Here is a 21,659-nt window from a genome sequence, read left to right on the forward strand (position 1 = left end):
ATCACACAGCAGATGACCAAACGATTCCTTCTTTGTAGATTTGACAACTCTGGAAAGCACATCAGCTTTGACACTCGTACTCTCCCGGGGTACATTCTTAATCCCCAACAAAAAGTCCCAGGGAGCGAAACGACTTCGCTTTGGAGCCAAATGACGGGGGGGGGGGGCGAAAAAATTCAGGGAGCGAAAAAAACCGCAATTCCTTTCTGATGGGACTCACTTCTAGAAGGTAAACCTTGACAAATAACGAAACAAAACAACTCTTAAGTCATGTGAGATAAAAATTTTATTTACAAATCCAACAAAAAAGTGGAGTTATATAGTGAAAATAATAAAGGCAGAAATTTGGCCAACAGCCCACAATAAATACAACCTGGTTCCCATGAACTCTAACTGTAGCACTGATGCTTACATTGGCATTTGCATACAATCCTTGGGAACGAGGCTGTCCTCGATATTATAATACTAGTCAAAAGCTAACTTTTTAGAACATGCCCAAATGTTTATACAACTATTTATTATACCACCACCAGGGGGCACCAGGCACAAACTCAAGCAACAGAGGGCTAAGAATATGCTATTTTTGTAATGATAACTGTTGAAAAAGAGATGAGAAAATTTCAGTTATTTCAAAGTGGATGCAAGATGGCTACTGAAACTTCATCGGCTGATGCCACCATATTGCACAAGCATTCAAAATGCAACAATTCTGCATGACTTAGTTCTTTAAGTGTGTTAAAGTTTCCAGGTGCCTTTATCAGAAGGGCTCATACTCGGTCTAGATAGCCTGACATTCACTCAATGAGCACCACAGGTAGAGACTCTCATAGTGGATCAGGATAGTGCATCACGGCAGTATGTTTTAGTAGGCTGTATCCAGTTTTTAAAGGCTTATAGAACAGCTTGTATCCATGTTGCACAACTCCCTAAGTTTGGTTGATGCTTAAGAGCGCAAGGGCAGTGGGCCGCCCTCACTAAATCAATACTTTTACCACCAGTATTTGAAACTGGCCCGTACATATCGTATGTACTTTTATACAATATTTTACTTTCGTTTCTGAAATAATCAAACATGATTCACAAAACTCATTACCCTCAAAGTGATCATATTCAGTGAACTATCAGGCTGAACAATAGAACCTGATGCTTTTTAGGTCCAGGAACATACGCTGTTGCTTGAGACTGCAGTGCCCCCTGGTGGATTTGTCCAGAACAAGAGATATCAGAGCACAGGGGAATAAACTGATCCTAATCGGCATGCAGAGGGAGACAACCATTGATATTGAAATAGGTCGAACACTTGGATCTTAAACGGGTGCCACCATTTTTGGCTCAGAAATCTAATATAGCCTCACGGGATAGCGTTGTGCAAGTACAATACACAATAGTGCTACACAAAGGAGAGCATGTTTCACCGTTGCTAGGACCTGGACTACCGTACAGTATCTACACGCCTGGACACACTGGTCAACGGGCCTTGCGATAGCAACACACCCAACAACAAGCAAGAAAGACGTCCATTTCAGCAGAAATCGTCACGAAAACAAAACCAACCAAGCGGAAGTCGCTGGGCAACGTGGTTGCTCTAGCACGCAGAAGAGCAGCCTTAAGAGAGGTCACCAACCAACTGAAGAATGAACGGATAATCTAAATTCATGTCAGATTACAATTCAGGTCAATTCACTGGCACAACCACATTGACCTTCGTCTTTTTGTTCTAATATTCTTCAAATAGCTGGCAGCTACTGCCACACGATATGCCATTCTGGAATATTCACAAAGTTCAGAAGAACTTTCTTTCCAAAGGGATCAAGGGCCTTCAATCTGGCTGAGAAAACTATCTTATTGGTGACGCACCAGTTGGTCAGTGACTCAATTCATCCACGAACCTTCAATCTGACTGAAAAAGGTATCTTATTGGTGACGCACCAGTTGGTCAGTGACTCAATTCATCACTCAACCTTCAATATGACTGAGACAGTAACACCCCAAGTCAAGTTGGTCAGTGACTCAATTAGGAACCAAAAGTGGGTCAGGGGAGAGCCACACCAGAGGAAGGGGATTAGTTAGATTGATTGTCCAGTAGGGGGCACAACCATAACAGTATATTCACACTAAATGAGTTCGCCCGCTTGTGTGTTATGATAACAACCTTCCAATTTAACATTTTTAACCTATTTACTTTCAATGAAAAACAAATTCTATCATTTAATACAAAAGTCACAGTAATTAGCAACTTCGATTGACGCTGACATTGAAAATTATTGTTTTGAAATGTCAAAGAAATTCCGCTGTCTGAAGTATTTAACAGTTCTTCGTTTGGTTCATGAAGCCATTAGTAATTTTTTTATCCGGGCTTCTCCAAATTTATTATGAATGAGCTTCCAATGGAGCCACACGTTGTTCTGATAGAGATACCGCCCTGCATTGAAAATTAACAATCTCCCCGCACAACAGTTTATTAATCTATGACTTTATTCATTTATTGGGAAAGCTTTGGATGAGCTCTTTCTGACGTGTCATGAAACTTATAGTACACAGTCTACTCAAATCTGCCCCCCCCCCCCCTTAAAATGTCACTTTGAGATGAGCATATTTGACCAGAAAATGTGCGAGAAACCCACTGACACAACGATTCATTGGAAAGCTCTAGGTGAGCAATCTCTGATAGAATCATCGTTTTTTGTGTTTACTTGATATTTTTCTGAAACCTTCCAAAGATCCTGTATCATCACCTTCCAGTATTACTTAAGGTTCCGTATTAGACTAGCATATTTTGTATCACTTCCTACAGTGGATGAGGAACCACATCAAGTTCGACCTTGCACGGCCAAATCGCCATAACGTGCAAAAATAAATAAAACTTACATCAATATGAAGAAATATGACCAACTACTTAAGAGTAGAGTTGAACCTTGCTCTGCCAAAACCACGTGCATGTGCATTTACCTGTACAATATGTACACACGATTATTACAATCTTAATGCAATGGACTCCCAGGTCCGTTTTTCATACTTGATTGGACCTTCTAATAGGTGTATCAAAATGAATTTGACATTTTTCATTTCTAACAACTCCGAAGTTAACCAATATCCGATGTGCTCTTTATGAGCTAATTCATCGGCATCAACCATTGATACCACACAGGGCAAAAAACAACCACAAAAATATTTCAGAAATTCCAATATTTCTCCAAATTGATTTCTTTCACATGTCACCAAGTAGTTTCCTCGACATTTTTACAGCTCAATTAGCCTTTTTGTTTCCAAAAGTTTCAAACTCGATAGATTTCATAAGTTTGACACTTTACAAGTGCTAATAGTGTACTCTGCTCTATCACCTTCTATGGAGTTCTTGCCACTTTAACTTGGAGATATCAGATGTCAAAAGTGCAAAACACGTTTTGAAACACCCAGTATATGTCAACTCTATATCCTTTTTCTTTACACCCCTAATTGGACTTGAAGTGTCCATGCAGGTTTATGAGGGTGTAAAGCTAAAACACACACAGGATTTTGGCAGACTTTGGTGAACCACAAATATCACATCTGGTCAAAATATCTGTACATAGATCCATTGCATTTTAAAATTTGAAATTTACCATCAATAATTTAGAATGTTCATCATCAGACTACAGTGAAAACTCATAAGTGACTAGAAATAAACGCGACTGCCAGAATATAGACAAAATGCAACCTCGTCACAGGAGCCTATAGCCACTGGGGACAAGATTGTTACAAAAAACGGCATTTAGTGCAAGTTTAGTTTTAACATTATAACTACGTTGCTTTCATAAAAAAGTGACGCTATATGTACAAATGAGGGAAATGTATTAACGAACATTATTAATTAGATGCACAGAGAATGCAAAGCCGGCCTGCACACATGTATTTATACAAGAAATGCATTGGGCAATTTTGGTAATTAATTGCAACACCAAACAGATAACACCACATCACCCCTTTTATAAGAATGGATTCTTCTGTAGATATACATTGGTTTGTACATATTGAAACTGATTATACCAAAAGTGAAATGACAAAGGGGTGACAGGAGGATATAATAGAACACATGACCTGCCATCAATGAATCATGAATTTGAGAAAACGCTGAAAATTGTTGATGACAGAGCAACCTGGCTCCTAGGTAACATGAGCATGGGACTCCTAGGAACAAGATTTAGACAGTGACTAGAGAAATGCGATTTTTATTAAAAATGGTAAACCACCACATATGAATATCAGTATGATGAACTATATATTTCTTATATATATATCTTATTTATATAATATATTTATTATATTTATACCATTTAATGAACTGGGTAAAACAACGAAATTACCATGGAAATTTGTGTACTCAGTTTTCGTAAGAAAATAGTTGATTTTGTTTTTTTTTGAGAAATGACGAAGATCCCAGCAAGTTTCACCCTGATTGAACCTGAAATCTACACAGATCTTTACAGATACTGTACATAGTTCTGGCTTCAATCAACATGAAACACGCTTTTTAGGCACTCTATGAAAGCATAGCATATGAGTTCCACCAATAATGATCATTACGACCATCAATAACATCATTTATATAAGTTTTGTACTGAAAGGCTTTCATATACACATATACATGCACACTCAATTCATTTAAGACATAGTTAGGGCCTAAATGGCGCAAGATTTCAACATACTGCACCATCTAATGTCAACCGATTTTCAAACCCTGACGCACACAATGCATATCGTGACGTCATCACATCCATTTTTCCATCTGATCACAAGATCAGGAAGCGTGTTTCAAATTCAACACTGCGCCAAAAAAATCGAAGCAAGAAAAAAATTGCATTGTTTCATTGTAGTAAAGCATGAAAATTAGAGTTGAAAATCAAAGAAAAGCATAAAGCTCACATTCTTTTCATCATTTTGGTTGATTTGCCCTATCCAGTCTTCATTGAGATGATAACGTCAAAGTAAAGTCTATATTTTTCAAACCGTTTGGCGAGAAACAGGATAATCCCCTCAAGTGCCTTTGTGTATAAAGGGCCACCTTCCTAACCAAGTAACTTCCCATCAAGTCCAAGTAAGATTAAACGGACTGCTGATACTGTCAACTGAGTATTCCAGAAATTTCAATTTTCTAGTTTTTTAAATGATTAACTATTTTTTGGCCTAGACCCTAAAGGCCCACTTTACTCACATTCTGTCAGAACTATGCCGGACCCTATTGGCATCAACAGGTTTTATTTAGACACCAAGTGGAAGTCCATCATTTCCATGCATTTGCAAAGCTTGCCTGAATACAGTGGTACTTTAATGACCATGCCTACACCTGGTACACAATACCAACATGACCGAGGCCGAGGGGGTTTTGATTATCACCATGGAGAGTATATACAGTTGCCGTGGAAACAGTTGTCAAGGGTAACGAGGATAAACCAGGCTCTGTTACAAACATGAAAAATTCAGCAAGATCTACTGCTACCTGATAAAGGATTTGAGAACCAGGCTCTGATACGAGCACGAAAGATTCGATAAGAACTACTGTTATTTGATAAGGGTTTTACAACTTTTATAGCACAGGGGTTTGTTTCCAATTTGGAATAAGACAAATATTCGATATAATTTGCATGCAAACAAGGTTCTCTGAATCATGGGTAAAAACAACCCACCGAAATTTAGCATACGCCGCCGATTACAGCTATCAGTAGCACTTGAACACATTATGTATGGCGGACCACTCCGATATAAATATTCTAACCATGACCTTTGACCTTGACCAAAACACAGGTCTGTACGAAGTACACTGAAATTGCAACAACCAGAGTCTGTACAGAAAATTAACAAAATCATTTTTTGATATAGACAACCTTCAAGAGAGGTGAAGGTCAAATTCGAAATGACCTTGACATTCGAAGTGACCTTGACACTCAAGGTCACGGACACATGAGATTGCAACTCCTCGTGATGCAGTCGACTCCAAACTTTCGTATTGTTCTCAACTCATGGCAGTTACTCCAATCATAATAGATGGCGACACTCAACACTGAAAAATTAAATCGTGAAACGAAATGAAACCAAACCGAAAACTTCACCACAAGATTCTTGACTGAAGCTATTTGCATTTGTCCTTCGTAAACCTACGAGTCATTGCACATAGTGGCTATCTTTCCCTTTTTCTCCTTCATAAGCACAAACTGCAGGTTTCTTGCCCCATTTTCCCCTCATAAACCTCTTAAGTATTGCACATGGTGGCTATCTTTGTCAAGAATCTGTTCACTCCTGCTCTTCTTTAATCACCAATTACCAGGTAAGAAATTAGCATATTGCACTTTTAGTTAGTTGACAACTCGCAAGCAAGAAAGGTGGAGTTGCAGGCTTTGTTATAAATTTGCCACAGGTGAGCTGGGTGACTGGGAAAATACATTTTTCTTCGAAGAACCAAAAAAGAAGTTTCATAATCTGCCGGATAAGAATGGTGGACAATTTCATTTTTTTTTGAAATTTTAGCAAAATCGCAAAAATAAAGAGGAGTTAGAATTTGACGGTTCAGAGCATGCGTGCTGGAGGTCAAGCCAAGAAGGTAATGATACATAGGAGTAACACGGCCATTCAGTTAGAATTCAAACCTGGGGACTAGATACTCATAAAGACCTTTGTAATTTCTTCACAGACTGACTACTTGGCAAAATTCCCCATGGTAGGCCTCACTGTTAGTTTAGGTGTTTCTCAACATGAGTGTTAGCATGTGCATACAAAATTCCCCATGGTAGGCCTTACTGTTAGTTTAGGTGTTTCTCAACATGAGTGTTAGCATGTGCATACAACTGGAGACAAATGATTACAGAGGAACATCTCTTAGCAGGAAACCCTCTCTATCGAGGACACTGGTAGTGGTCTGGAAAGTGGCCTTTCTGCTGAAATCAACCTCTGTGATCAGGACATCTCTATTAAGGATGGCAGGCCTCCCTGTTTAAGCCCTCATCCCAAAATATCATGTAGGAGAGCTGTTTTTCACTTACTGGAACATTCTGCAGGTTTGTGCAGTACTTGGTAGTATGAAGAGAGTTTAAGTCCTCCAAATCAAACAAAATTTGTCAGTCTGAATGATTTTCTCAATAGCGAGGTGCTACCGTACTCTCACGACAGCCACTAACAAGGTCACTCCACAGGTAATCTTGTTTTCAGAGAACCAACTTGTGCTATAAAACTCTCATGTTGAGTGGCGCCCTCATGCTGTAACAAGCCATGCTAATAATATGAGAAATCAAATCTACCTGTCGTCAGAGTCCCCAAAGAACCGTAACACAATGCATAGCTTAAAACTCTTATCGACAATGAATCAACACTCCCAAGATAATATATGAAAATGGGTAAAAAAGGTTAAGTTGTGGTCGGCGGTGGCAGGGTTAAGGTGGATTCCGTACAGTCACGCCCTCTTTTCCTCCAATCAACGGCCATGCGTCTTATCCAAGAGGCCAATCACTTGCCATTTTGTGTGTCAAAATGAATTGACCAATCGGTGTCCTTCTAACAAATTGAGCAAATCATCACCGTGTCTTGAAACTGAATGTCTAGTGATGGGACAATTATTCGCACATTCACTTGCTTGCTTGCGTCGGCACCTCCCTACTCCAACTCCTAATGTCCAAAATGGCCTCCTAGCACATCAACTCGCGCCTCCTTCACAAGTTGAATATTGAGCCAACGAAATAGAACAAAACAGTGTATTCAAATTTTTAAAACCGGCCATATTCACGATTCGCTAAATGGCAATACTGCCCTGCCTAGGTGGGTAGCGCTGGCTTCTCGGAGAGCCGTATGACCTATCACCCCGGTCATAGTCTCGCTCACGACTGTCCATACGTTCTCGCTCAATGCGATCTCGGCGAGGATCTCGCCCTCGTGAGTTGAAATCATCGTAAGTAAAATCTTGTTCACGGTTATAGTCACGTGATCTCGGATCGTCATAATCACGGTAGTCTTTTTCTCGATCATAATCCCGAGTCCTAATATCTCTGTCATGATCGCGGTCATAATCCTGCGACCGAATATCACGTTCGCGATCATAGTCGCGAGCTCTAGTGTCTCGTGAGGCGCGATCGTGATAGCGCTCATCGCCGTACCCCTGATCCTGATACCGGTGACCACCGTCACGCCGATCGTAACGATCAGGAGATTCGTGTTCTCCTCGATGTCGCTCTGGGCGTTCCGAACTCATCGCACGTTGCGGGTGATGTTGTTGTGCAGGCGCAGTATTATGCCTCGAAAGTGGCGACTGAACTGTGGTGCTCCGCGGCGCCAGGGGCTCGAGCGGCTGGTGGCGTGGAGACTGAGCCGTCGGGGGGTGGGTCGCACGCCAGTAGGCCTCCAGGTACTCGGCGAGATGCTCACAAGCATCCTCCAGTTGATTCTCATCCAACATCACATCAAACAGTTCCTGGAAAAGACAATTATCAGCACATTGAAGTGAAATTTGGGCTACATTTTAAAGGCCTACGATGTTCCTTTAAAATTTGAATTTGAGGTTATTATCTAGAAACATACAGAATATACAAACATGAAGAAAACTTTTAACTGCAATACATTAACCTATAAATTTTGGCAGCAAACGTGATACCAATATTGAGGCTCTTGCCGGTTGAATTGAGCAAATTTGCCCTACTTAAAGCTTTGCAAGCATTTCATGGTTTACAGTGTATCTTTCAATCAGATATTTGATCAGCTGATCCATTTGAAAAATACCCAAACTTTGTCAACACGACAGCATGCGACATATTGTCATTTTGTCAGCAACACCCTAGGTATAACGACACATCACAGCACATGAGATGCTCAATGCATTAAGACACACATCACAGCACATGAGATACTTCACATGCTTGATGCATAATTAGAGTCACACATCACAGCACATGAGATAGCTCACATGCTTGATGCATTAAAGACACACATCACAGCACATGAGATACTTCACATGCTTGATGCATTAAAAACAAATCTGTCAGCGTAATGAACCAGATATGCCAGAACTATCTGCATGGATACGTACCGGATTACATTGCGAAAGCTTGTCTGCAGCCACTAACTGTACATTCATGTTCCTACTTTGGGACTTCCCCCTCGATTTTATCAGCCTTTGCAGAACCTGCTAACAAATAAAGTAGTTTAGGACAGAATTGCATTTGCTGATGGCACAAGTCATAAATACACAACACCAATGTTTGTTTGTGATTTCTGTATTTTAGAGTGGAGCGATTGGTAATTATCGGACCTGAAATTTGCATGTAAGTCATTCCACATGGATGTTGACATTTCAATTTGTGTTTTGCTTGTGAGATGGATTTGTTTTAACTTCATACGATAATTTCTCTGTCTTCCATAGCCATGGAACAGACCCCCCTGCCAGCTTTACAATTTGTTGATCTTTTACAGTGACATGTGACATACTCCAAAACAGGGAGATGAGATACACTATAGTTTTGCATAGGACATCTTGGCCAACTATACTGGATGCTAGCCAGCGTCACAGCATGAACTCTAGTAGTTCTTCAGCTTTGTGTAATCTGTAGTAGTTTTTAAACATAGTGTAAATTCTAGTAGCTGTTTATGATACTAAGTACTCCAGCAGTTGGTAGTATAATATCAAGAGATTGTACGGTTGAATTTGAGAAGTTGTTAGTGTTAGTGTCAACTCGAGAACTTGTTAGTGTAATTTCAAGAAGTTGATAATAGTTAATGCGAGGAGTGTCAACTCAAGAACTTGTTAGTGTAATTTCAAGAAGTTGATAAGAGTTAATGCGAGGAGTGTCAACTCAAGAACTTGTTAGTGTAAATTCAAGAAGTTGATAAGAGTTAATGCGAGGAGTGTCAACTCAAGAACTTGTTAGTGTCAATTCAAGAAGTTGCAGGCATAAACCAAAAAAGTTGCTAGTGTAAACTGGAGAGGTTATTGGCATAAACTGGAGAAGTTGTTAGTGTTAACTTGAGAAGTTGTTAGTGTGAACCAGACGAGAACTTTATAGTGTCCACTCAATAGTTTTAGGTGTTAGTGTAAACTCTAGTAGTTGTTAAGGTAAGCATGGAAACTGCGTCGATCTCTACAAACCTTTGCGGAAGAAATCTTGAGATAAACTACAATGGGTGCGAGTGACGTCTTGGCCAACTGTGAGGGATGATTAATGGTATCACAGTCCAGCACGACCAGCTGCAGGGTACGCGCCAATTCAAATATCCTCTCTATCTCTGCCTGCACTTCCGCTGTAAGGAGGAATGGCAATGGTTATAGTGAAATCCAAAAACAGCAAAAAAGCAAATCCTTTCATGGACATGTTAGATATGATCTCCCCATATCCCCTTTTGAGCAGAGAGAGCCACAATGGTATACAATGAAGCCCACACCTTACCAATGATAACATTATTTGTGTCTCAGATCCACGCTGGTAACATGATGGTGATGTTATTCGGCATCTTCAATACTGTTGTTGAGCACTGGTGAGGACACAAGAAGGCTTCTATTAAACAAACCTCAAAGGTTCGATCTTAAAAGTGTAAATATTGCCAAGGTCGATTTCAGAGCATTGTCCGACATCTCTATACTATGGCAATAATACACCAAGATTCCTGTTCTGACACAAGAATACTATTCGAATACGTACCTATACAACTGGACCTGCTATTGGACCTCTCCATAATCGCTCTTTTACTAGGATTATTCAGTAAAGACCGTTTTGCAAGAGAGATATCAGCTGTCACTCGGGTAATTGATATTCTGAAAGAGATTGACACATGTCAGTCAACACTGCCTTGACAACATTAGCAGTACTAAGAATAATCCGTCTAATAATCAGTCGGAACAAACTTTCCCCAACTTTGTATCCAGTTATGCATGACAAGTTGACAAGTGTAACCGAGTAGTAACCAAGTAGTAACCAGTAGCAACCAAGTAGTAACCAAGTAGCAACCAAGTAGCAACCAAGTAGCAACCAAGTAGTAACCAAGTAGTAATCAAGTAGTAACCAAGTAGCAACGAAGTAGTAACCAGTAGTAACCAAGTAGTAACCAAGTAGCAACCAAGTAGTAACCAAGTAGTAACCAGTAGCAACCAAGTAGTAACCAAGTAGCAACCAAGTAGTAACCAAGTAGCAACCAAGTAGTAACCAAGTAGTAACCAAGTAGTAACCAGTAGTAACCAAGTAGTAACCAAGTAGTAACCAAGTAGCTACCAAGGTACACTTTCTATTATGTGCATGCCTAACCAGACACAAAATCGAAAAAAAATTTGTTTGAACTTCTGCTGATTGCCGATTCAAAGTCCTCAAAGGAGTATATTCCAAGTATATTCAAAGGAGTATTTGCTGAATAAGCCATTAGTCCCTGGGGAATGCCCTTTGTGGTCAGAAAAGTCAATAGCAACATCAGGTGGGGCGAGAGGTTGAAATAGATATTCGACGTACCTTCCCTCAAACCGATGTTTGAGGTAATCAAAGAGGGCTTTCTGCATCATATCTGTTACTTCGTACCCTTTGAGGGAAGGCCCAATTAATACTACCGGTCTCATGGAAGGCACAACTTCGTATGGGGGAACATTCTCAGACTGAAAGCGGAGAGAAACAACGTTAAATACACGAATTGATTTTTAATCGGAGAAGACAAGAATGGAGAAGATGAGGAAAGGTTAAAATAAAAGGTTTAGAAAAATTATAACTTGTACGTCTTTTGTTAGTTTACAATAACATGTATACGAATGTATACACTAGATCTTGAAGCATAACTCAATAAATCCTTTGAACTTAGAAAATTTTCGTAGCCACTCTACTTTGGGGTTTCAAGAAATCTTAACGTTGGTGTAATTTTAATTTAGCATTTTGACAACCCAGTATCACTAGTTTTAAATCGATTTTCTTTTTTCATGGTTATATTATAAACAGGTATTTACAGGTACTGGAAAAGACGAGGAAAATGATTCTTATTCAAATAGAGAAAGATTTCAGTTGAACATTATTCGAAAGCTGCAAGGATAAAGTATCTTTTTCAAAACGTCACAAATCAAAAAATTCCAAAGCAGACCATGCCGAAATGAGTAATTTGTATTTTTTAATTTGAATAGAAGTAAAATAAAGTAAGCAGATAATTGATATTTTGGAGGAAAAAATTAATTAGTTCAAAGTATCAAGATGAAATCGAAAGATTTTAAATAAGTTTCGAAGAAAACAATTTCAAAACCACCATCACTCTCGAATAAAAAAAAAAAAATTAAAATAAAGAGTAAAGCACTCAATTAGAGCAAAAAAGTGATTGATTAATAAAGCTGTTCCATACTACTCCAACTTTGGTGTATCCAAATACCTCTGGGTTGTAGACTTCCCCTCACCCATTCCTCCCCGGTATATAAACACACAAGTATATTCATGGCTCACAAAGTTAAGCTAAATACCAGAATTAGGATCAGTCCAGTGAAAAAATTGTATGACTAAAGTGGAAATGAGTAACATGTCTGTGTCTGTTTTCAAATATCTAAAAAAGGCTGGCATACAATTGAAGGCAATGAAATAAAATATGGACTAAGTTAGTAAGGCCATGCGTCTTGGATTCCGCCCTCACAGTCGTCCATCCAAAAAAATAATGCATTCGAGATCTTTGTTCTGAGGTTGACACAATTAGTCTCAACAAATGCAGAACTAAGTCATTGCACATGTTCTACCTGTGCAGGTGAACTACTGTACCAAACCTGATAAAAATGTCACAGAATCAGTCAAACTGCCAAACTTGATAAGTTTGATCAACATCCCGTCCATCATACCCAAATCGTGAATCTAAATTCAGGTCAGTCTGCTACCTAGATCCGGACTACAATGTCATGATAGCGTACGTTTTCTTTGGTGAAGCCAGTTTTCTTTCAAATTAGTTTAGAACCATTATCAGCTCAAAATTAAACAATATCATCTTAAATGAATGAAAATGTTTTTCAGATTTTCCAAATTGAATGCATTATTTCAGTTGGCTAGATGGCGGTGAATACGGAACAAGTAATGCATGGCCCAATACACTACCCCTGGTTTGTCTGGGCTCTTAAACTGATCGTAACTGGAGGGTGCATTCTCAGGCTGGAAAGGCAAGCAGTTCATGCAGTTGTTTATTTAGGTGTGGACTTGTGCAGGCCAAATAGGGGTATGTCCGAGGGATCAGGAGTTGTGCAGGCAAGGCAGGGGTATGTCCAAACGGCCAGGAGTTGTTAGGTGTGGACTGGTGCAAGCCAGGCAGGGGTATGTCCGAGGGGCCAGGAGTGGTTAGGTAAGGACCGGTGCAGGTTGGGCAGGGGTATGTCCAAGGAGCCAGGACCAGGCAGGGGTATGTCCATGGGTCACGAATTGTTTGGTAAGGAATGGTGCAGGTTGGGCAGGGATATGTCCAAGGCAAGGAGTTGTAAGGTAAGGACTGGTGCAGGCCAGGCAATGGTATGTCCGAGGGGCCAGGAGTTGTTAGGTATGGACGAGTGCAGGTCAGGCAGGGGTAAGTCCAAGGGGCCAGGAGTTGTTAGGTAAGGACTGGTGCAGGCCAGGCAGGGGTATGTCCAAGGGTAAGGAGTTGTTGGATATAAACTTGTTCAAGCCGGGCATGGGTATTTCCGGAGGTCAGGAGTTGTTAAGTAAGGACCACTGCCTCGGACAGAACTGAGCCCACTAGTAGCTAGAACAAAGAGTGGACAACATGAAGGCACATCTATAACTACAAACAAAGACTTGTATCATTGAATGTTAGATGATGTGTGCAGGACCAGCTCAAATTCACAACATCCATCACCCCAACAGATTAGGTTGACAGTCCGATTCAAAAGAGCTCCTTCGTAGCTTCATTTGCCAAAACCACAAAATGTCTATCTGACTTGTTTGACTTTCTGCAGATAGCAGCACGGAAGACAAAATTGCACAATGAGTATCAATTTGATGCTGAATCGAACTGTCAGGTTTCTACATCTACAACAGAATTACCAAGGATCTATATTGAGAGAAACTTTCACCATTCTACTGTTAGTTTTTCTTTAAATCTATCCTAACATTTCATGGTTACACTACCATTAAACATTTACAAAGATCTGAGTTAGGATTTCAGCCACAGTGTATGTAATGAGTTCCAACAACAGCCATGCAAAGCCCACAAGGCCATGGGCCGAAGAGGTTTATAAGGGTACCAGGATAGCTAGATGGCACAACCAGAACAGCCAGTCCTCCATGCAGACAGAGATCCCTCCACTCTCACATGCAGTTAAGGTTGAACTTGACGATAACCACCCATAACATCCATTAACAATTATTTTTAAACGTGTCATTTGAAAACATTCCTGAACTCCATCTACTTATTACAGTGGAACCGCTATTAGCGGGCACCTCTAGAGGCAGGACACTCCCTCATACCTTTTTGAAGAACGGCTTCCTCTTCTCCTTGGCTGGTGGGGTAATACTAGTTTTACTTGTCTTATTTGTTCCTAAACTATCACTATCCTCGCCGACGTTGCTGTCCAACCCATTCTGGTCGACTTCTACACCTAGAACGATGGCAACATGTCAGAAACAGCAAAGTCATATGAAACATTACGACTAATTCCAAAATATGCGATTCATTTACCAACAAGTGATCATTTACCAAGAACTGAAGAGAATCAAAAATATTTCCTTGACAAAATATGTGGTAATAGACAACTGTGGGCAAATAGTACGCAGTGTACGGACCCGGTTAATACGGACCCGGTAAATACCGGACCCAGTAAATAACGGACCCGGTAAATACCGGGTACAGTAGGAAAAGAGTTAACAGAAAGACACTATACTGACCTGGTGTAGGAGGCGTTGAACCTCGTGAATTCGAAGACTTTGAGTTGGACAACAAGTTATCTATATTGGTGGAGGAGTTGGTTTTGCTGGAAAAGAGAAAACAGGGCTGATAAGAACAAATGGTCGAATCATGGACGTAGCAGAATAGATGAGGGAGAACAGGGTGACTTGTGGGTTTCAGTGAGAACACATCGTTTTGGTGTTCTAAAGCTGGCCTTACTAATCCAACCCGCCCGCGGAAGAGCTTGCATCGGTAGCCTACTCCTCAGCAGAATGGCAAACATCTTCAAGTGTTTTATGACTCAAAAGGGCCCATGTCCCAACTGTACCGGGTACACAATATTATTTTATGACCCAATTTCAATCCATGTTGATGCGCTTCACTTTCAATATCATTTTAATATGATACTGAATGCATTTCACTGGTTGGCACTTTGATACTGTTAAGTTTCAAGCACCCCGCAAAAAAGCAACTTTTCTTGTGACCTGCGACAAAAGTCACTGCAACATTCAACAAAAAGACCTCCTGTCTGCAGGAAAAACTATTGCAGGTTGCAGCTTCAAAAATCGCTTGTTTGCAGGGAGTTTAACAGAGACGAATCCTGCATTTTTAATAAAGCTCACTTGGCAAAGCAAACTCATTCGTAGGGAAAACCAATGTCACAAAAAAAGCGGCAGACAGACTTCACTTGACGACAATGAAGAATTTAAAACACAGTCCAAAATGGACATAAGCCAACTGCAATGGGAGCTGAAATTGTTAAGATTTGGTGCATCGATGTCTTTCAATATAGAAGATGAACAAAATATGGAAAACTTATTTGTCTCCATTGAGAAAAAAATGTCTGAAAAATTTAGAAAAAAGGTTAGATTTTCTGCAATTCTGAATGCAATATAAGTTTACTGAAAATGTCTCAAGATCTCCAAATGTTAGTACTATAAACATAGTAACAAATTTGATTCCAGGGGAATGTTTGTGACTTCCCAAAAGAAGAATGTCAGAAAAATGCTACTACTGATGTCACCTATATTACTATCATAAGTTCAGGCCTTGAAGAAATTGGAAGAAAATAATTCTAAATTTTTGTTTCAGGAAAAAATGAAAATCTTAATTTTGAGCTACGAAAAAGTGCATGTTTACTTTGAATAAATAACTTCTTGACAGAAACAAGAAGATGTTTGTCGAGTGTAAGATTACAATTAAAACGTGTTTGGGGACGAAGGAAGTGTATGTAATCAAAAAAATAAACGTAAAATCTGACAAAAAATTAGGTAGAGAGGAAGCTTAATTGATAGACGAGACCCAAGTTGGCAGTAAAATGTTGAAAACGCTCCCAGTTTTGAGTATTGAGATCTTGCTTCTGCAGTGTCCCAAGTTGTTTGCTGCACAGATTAGCTTTTTCATTTGACAGTGATTGAGGTGTGCGATGCATGCAACTACACTGTACTGTTGTAGATGTCTCTCCCCACACAATGACTAAAAGCATTATCTTCAATGCACAAAATCAGGAGAGTTTAGCCAACTTGGACTCGTCTATTGTAAAATATTGGATGAGAAGAAAATATAGTTCGTTCCGACCTGAAGAGTTCATCAAAATTGATTTGTGTCGAGGGTGAAGGAGGGCTGAAAAAATGTGTCATTCATTGTCAGCTTTTTCAGATACAAATCAAGAAAAGAAACAAGAGATCGACAGTATTATCTATGCATCTGTCGCTTGAATGAATTTTAGCATACGGTAAGTTTAATGACATTTCCTGATGATACCGACTCCTGGACCAGGGTCAACCACTTTCATTATCAAATCACCAATGAATCACTTTCTTCTACCAACAGTCATGTGAGAATTGAATGAGGATATCGGGTGTAGTTTCATGATCCTCTACCAGATGTCAGATCGTGTTGAGTCATTTAGAAAATTTTGAATATTCGAACATTTGATAGTGTCCATATTCATCGAGTCATGGTGCGGAACGTGGAAGATTTAAATCTATTTTTGCAGAACCCTAACTTACTACTTTTTAACTAAGAAGTAACGACAAACCTGCCCCAAAGCATTAACTGATAAAGACTGAGGGTGTCATCAAGCAGAAAGCAAAGAAACTCATGTTCGTCTCTAAAAATTACCACACTGAAGTTGGCAATGGTGTTTTCAAGTTAATTTTTGAGGTATTTTTTCAAAAATTGTATTCTTTTTGTGTAAAGCCCCTCAGTATTTACACTGTCCAAGCACATTTCATCTCTTCAAGAGGTCAAAGCTTTACAGAAACACGACCATGCATTCATGCCTTTACTACCACCTAAACATCTAGAGGCAAAACCACAAAGGATACTCAGTGTAAATTTACAGCATACATGTATAGCCCAATCACAGGTGACATGCTTGTGTCTGCGCCAACTACAGTTACTTTATGGACCTTGTTTTCAAGTAACAAAGCTACTTTCATGGACTATTTTAGGAATCCTTTGGCAGGCAGACTAATGCATGCATTACTATTCCTGACCACAGTTTGGTGAGGACAGGCAGCCCCATGTTGCAATCAGGCCAATAAAATCAAAACAAATTGGGCCACAAATTCATGACATATCATACGAAAGAAAGTGAACTACATCTATGAAACTACACGAATAGTTTCATCGACACGATTACTTTTACAGTGCAGGGTTTCAATTTGACAGTCAATGCACAACACAGAGGGGTTGACAGAGTGCATGCATTTCAAACAAAATCACACAAACATGATATTACTAAACAGTAAACTAAGATTTCTCGTTATCGGAACCCATTGCCAATACTGAAGTCACCAAACACCCATTACTAAGTAATTGGTTTTAGAAATCGGCCATGATAACAACAATTTACTGACAACAATATTGGACTTTTCAAACAGGGTCAAACATGCGGGCCACATCACCTACACAGGGTAAGAGCAACCACGCTACCTTAGCAATAGCATTCAGTCTCAAGTCATTCAACTGCACTTTAGCATGCTAATCTACTGCCGCAAGTCGCAGCTGTTACTTGGAACGATTTCTTAGGATGTTGGCACCATGCACCTCCCTTGTCTGCCTCAGAAGGGGACACGACTACAGAGTGAAAGGATGGCACCAATGGCATTCTACTTATAATCTATGACAAAAGTCACTGGAGGGGATGAATATCAAATCTGCATCATTTTATTGCAGATCCCTAAAACACACAGCAGATATGCTTGTCTTTAGTGTCCTCTAGGCAACTCGGTAGTTTTTTCTCTCAAATTGTTTGAATTGCGTCCTTCATCTGCTCATCCTTAAGTTGATCAAACCTAACCCTCGCCCTAATATAGCAGCTGAATGACTGAGACCACAACCTTCCTCCGAAACCATCGACGACTTACGTTGTGTAAAGTTTTCCTGATTTACCCGTAGCTGTTTGCTGGAGTTTGAGGTTCTCCAGCTTGGCTGGACTAGGGATGAAGCCCACATCACAGCCTTCTTTAACTAATCGACCTATCCACCAGTCATTATTAAATTTCTGAAACAGAAAAAATAAAGAGTGAGATATCCAAAGAATTAATAAAGAATATTAAATCTTGATAAACCCGAATGATAAGATGTAAGAACAAGAGGCCCAATGCCCTGGTGCTCAGCTGAGAATTTGTCCAATCTTGGTGTGGTAACACAAGCTACGAAATTACTACTGGATAAGTTCAAGTATATCAAAAGTAAACAGTTTTGAATTTATAATAAACGATAGTTTTTATATTGACAAAACTACTCCAGAGATGCAATTTTAAGCAGATTTGAGTTTATAGTCTTGATATCAGTTATGGTGCAGGGTAGCGTCAAACTTCACCTCAACCCGAGTCTATTCTGAGACCTTTCAGTAGACCACAGATGAGCTGCTCAATCAGTGCAACGGATGGGTAGGGTAGGGTAGGGCGTTGACGTCTGTGCCTTAACTTGACAGAATTTCAGACATGAATTTCAGACGGCTTTAGCTACCAAACATTTATCATATACATTTTATGGATTATAGTAATGTCATACCTCTTTTATATGTAGAAAATCCTTGACGGAGAATGAAACTGCATACCCATGGACCGGTGAATCGTCATCTAATGAACCATCGTAAGCTACATTTGTTCGTACGGCAAAAGCTACTGGTTTTGTCTGCAAAGAGAAAACGAAAATTCAGACTAAATAAAATAAATGAAAGGTTCAAAGTGAAATTTTTTCTGTGACATAGTCTGCAAAATACAGGAAAAATATCAAAATGTCCTGAAAATGTTTAAGAAATACCATTTTTGAATTTAGAAAGTTGTCGGTCCATTAAGGAGAAAAGCTCAGGACAAAATGCATAATTACAAGGTAAGAATTTGAACCATTTCTGCAGCGTATCTGGTACCCATCCACACCCCCTTCCTCCTAAATCCAATGACTTGGATTTATATCAATACCATCTCCTACATCAGATCGAATGATCCAATAAAAAATCAGTGATTTTTTCTCTCTTGATATAACTCTTAAAAGGCGCACCGAAATTAATCAGCAGTTATAAATAAGTTGAAGCTTTCTGTCACTGCCCCCTCAAGAGATTGCATAAACAAATAAACACTGACGTCGGAATATGAATAATTAATTTATCAAATCGCCACCAGGTGTCTGCACTGAACCATAGTTTCCAAATTGAGCGCAATAACAATGCAAGTCTCTTTATCAGTGTCTATTTTTGATGAAAAAACATTTCGTGGGCACTGTTAAGCGGATACATATGATCTATCGAATACAACCTAGATGTATTGATATTCAGTATCACACTGGATCAGATTTTTAAACACCAAATGCGAAATGTGAAATGATTGTTTCAAACATGTCTTCAAACCAAAATAACGTTGACACATGTAGGAAGGCAGGAGTGTAGTATTTGAACTATTAAAAACCACAACCTATGTAGGTCAACTTCAATAAATGAATATCTCAATAAATATGTAGCATTCACATATTGGCAAATTGTATTCTTGCTGTTTGTTAGGTTGAACATTCCCCCAAAACAGTGATTCTCAACAGAACACTTTGAGAGAAGAGCATGAAATCAAGGGTGACAGTCGAGTGACAGAAAATTTCACCCATTCGAAGAAAAGTTTTGATGAAAAAATTCAAGATGGAAATCCAATTGGATATTTTGGGTAAATTTATGAGTATTTGGTTGAAAAAGAAGTGTAAGTATGTCGAAACTAAGTAGAAATTTTTAACTGTAATATTAAGGAATAAAATGAAACAAATGTTAGTGTGGAATATTGAAAAGTGTTTGTAGAATTTGGAAAAAATAATGTTTCTGTCTTTATTTACATTGATTTTGAGCAGAACAGAACAACATATCCACAAGGTCCATAAACATGATAAACATGATCAAGCCAAGAACACTGCAGACCTCCACATTTTCATAACCATTTATAATCGTAGCTTCTGCAAATAACACCGACTTGCCAAACTACTCGTAAGCGCAAAAATATTTTTTGATTAGAAAAACTGAATAAAATTATTTTTCTAAAACTTTTCCCGAATTGCAAATACAAGAGGTATGAAAATTTGGTGATTCACAGTATATTGATACAGCAGTGATATACATGTACAGCAAGATGTTGGACACAAGTGTATGTTGGGAACAAAATACTCATGCAGTGCATTCTGCTGGATGTTCTTGTGACACCCTGTACCATAGAGTTACAGATGTCTAAATCCTGTCCCAGCCAACAGTTTAGACTGGTGACAGCTCTAACACTGCGGCCCGAATTTATGAAGAGTGTCCATCAAATGAACAATTCAGATCTGAAAGGGGTCGAGCATCCAAAAAAGGTTGTCACTGTGACATGAAACAAGGGGGAACAGCAACTCTAAATGAGAAATGTCCCAATGCTGATAATTTTGATGAGATTTCATTCAGCCTTTCATAAATTTGGGCCTTCGAATTCTACTCTACTATTAATCACATACAAGAATGTGTAATGATATTCTTCAAGTTACCAGTTTGAATCTGTATTAAAGATGTGGTACATCCATATGTGCACAATTTTTATATGTGTCCCTTTAGGAATTTGAAGTGGTACAGCAATGATACTGTGTGATGAAAATTAGTATGCAGACTCATCTTATACCCAAGTGAAGCCTTCAACTTGTCCTCAAGTGTTGGTGCACCATGTCGACTGGTACACCAACGAAGGCCACAGAGGAGATCATGGTGGATGGATGAGATTGAGAAGCCATGTTTTTGCTAACTTGAAGAATACTAAATCATCAAACAATTGAGAAAATGAAGACTCGTAGGAAAACAAGATGTACTGTAGACGCTGTGATGTTGGCAAACCATTTGTCTTCGTTAATTTCGACAATTGAAATCTTTCTTAAGGCAACTTTTCTCCCCGAAAAATCACTCAGTTGATAACCATGTTTGCCAACATAACAGCGTCTACTATAGACAGGTGCTTTGAAGCGCCACCTGTTAAAGATATCTTTTACCTTACAAACGGCTAAAATCCTACGATATTGCTTATTAAAACACAAGGAAACACCGGTCAGAGTTGTATCTCAAAGGGTGAAAAACCGGTGATACCAAGAGGGCAAATCTATGCTTTAGCTGTCACCAGTTTCATCCTGATAACCGACTTACATAAGCTTGCCTTGACAGTCAATGTGTCTTGGATGATAGGGGGAACAGCAGCACATAGTTCCCGCAGTCAATGTGTTTTGAAAGTGAAGTTCCACATCCCATGGGAATACCGTCAGAGCCATTACAGCATCCCATAACCATAACTTCACAATATGCACCATTGCAATGCGATCAATAAACCGTTTAGCAA

At 39.3% G+C, this 21,659-nt stretch overlaps 1 protein-coding gene across 13 annotated transcripts in view; it reads right to left on the reverse strand.

The window, feature by feature from the left end:
- Positions 1-268: 268 nt before the first annotated feature.
- Positions 269-21,659, reverse strand: part of LOC135499913 (voltage-dependent L-type calcium channel subunit beta-1-like) — a 56,444-nt gene continuing 35,053 nt past the window's right edge. For 6 of the 13 annotated variants that reach the window (XM_064790954.1, XM_064790959.1, XM_064790958.1 and 3 more), the window contains 10 exons: positions 21,319-21,348; positions 18,850-18,972; positions 18,198-18,334; positions 14,823-14,908; positions 14,406-14,536; positions 11,448-11,587; positions 10,650-10,762; positions 10,100-10,251; positions 9,044-9,142; positions 269-8,431 (listed from right to left, as the gene is read on the reverse strand). In XM_064790954.1, the coding sequence (XP_064647024.1) occupies positions 7,757-8,431; positions 9,044-9,142; positions 10,100-10,251; positions 10,650-10,762; positions 11,448-11,587; positions 14,406-14,536; positions 14,823-14,908; positions 18,198-18,334; positions 18,850-18,972; positions 21,319-21,348 (1,686 nt within the window). In that variant the 3' untranslated portion in view covers positions 269-7,756. The remainder of the gene's footprint in view (positions 8,432-9,043; positions 9,143-10,099; positions 10,252-10,649; positions 10,763-11,447; positions 11,588-14,405; positions 14,537-14,822; positions 14,909-18,197; positions 18,335-18,849; positions 18,973-21,318; positions 21,349-21,659) is intronic. The other 7 variants (XM_064790955.1, XM_064790951.1, XM_064790962.1 and 4 more) reach the window with 4 other exon arrangements.

The sequence above is a fragment of the Lineus longissimus genome, chromosome 15 (assembly GCF_910592395.1).
Source record: "Lineus longissimus chromosome 15, tnLinLong1.2, whole genome shotgun sequence".
Lineage (NCBI taxonomy): Eukaryota > Metazoa > Nemertea > Pilidiophora > Heteronemertea > Lineidae > Lineus > Lineus longissimus.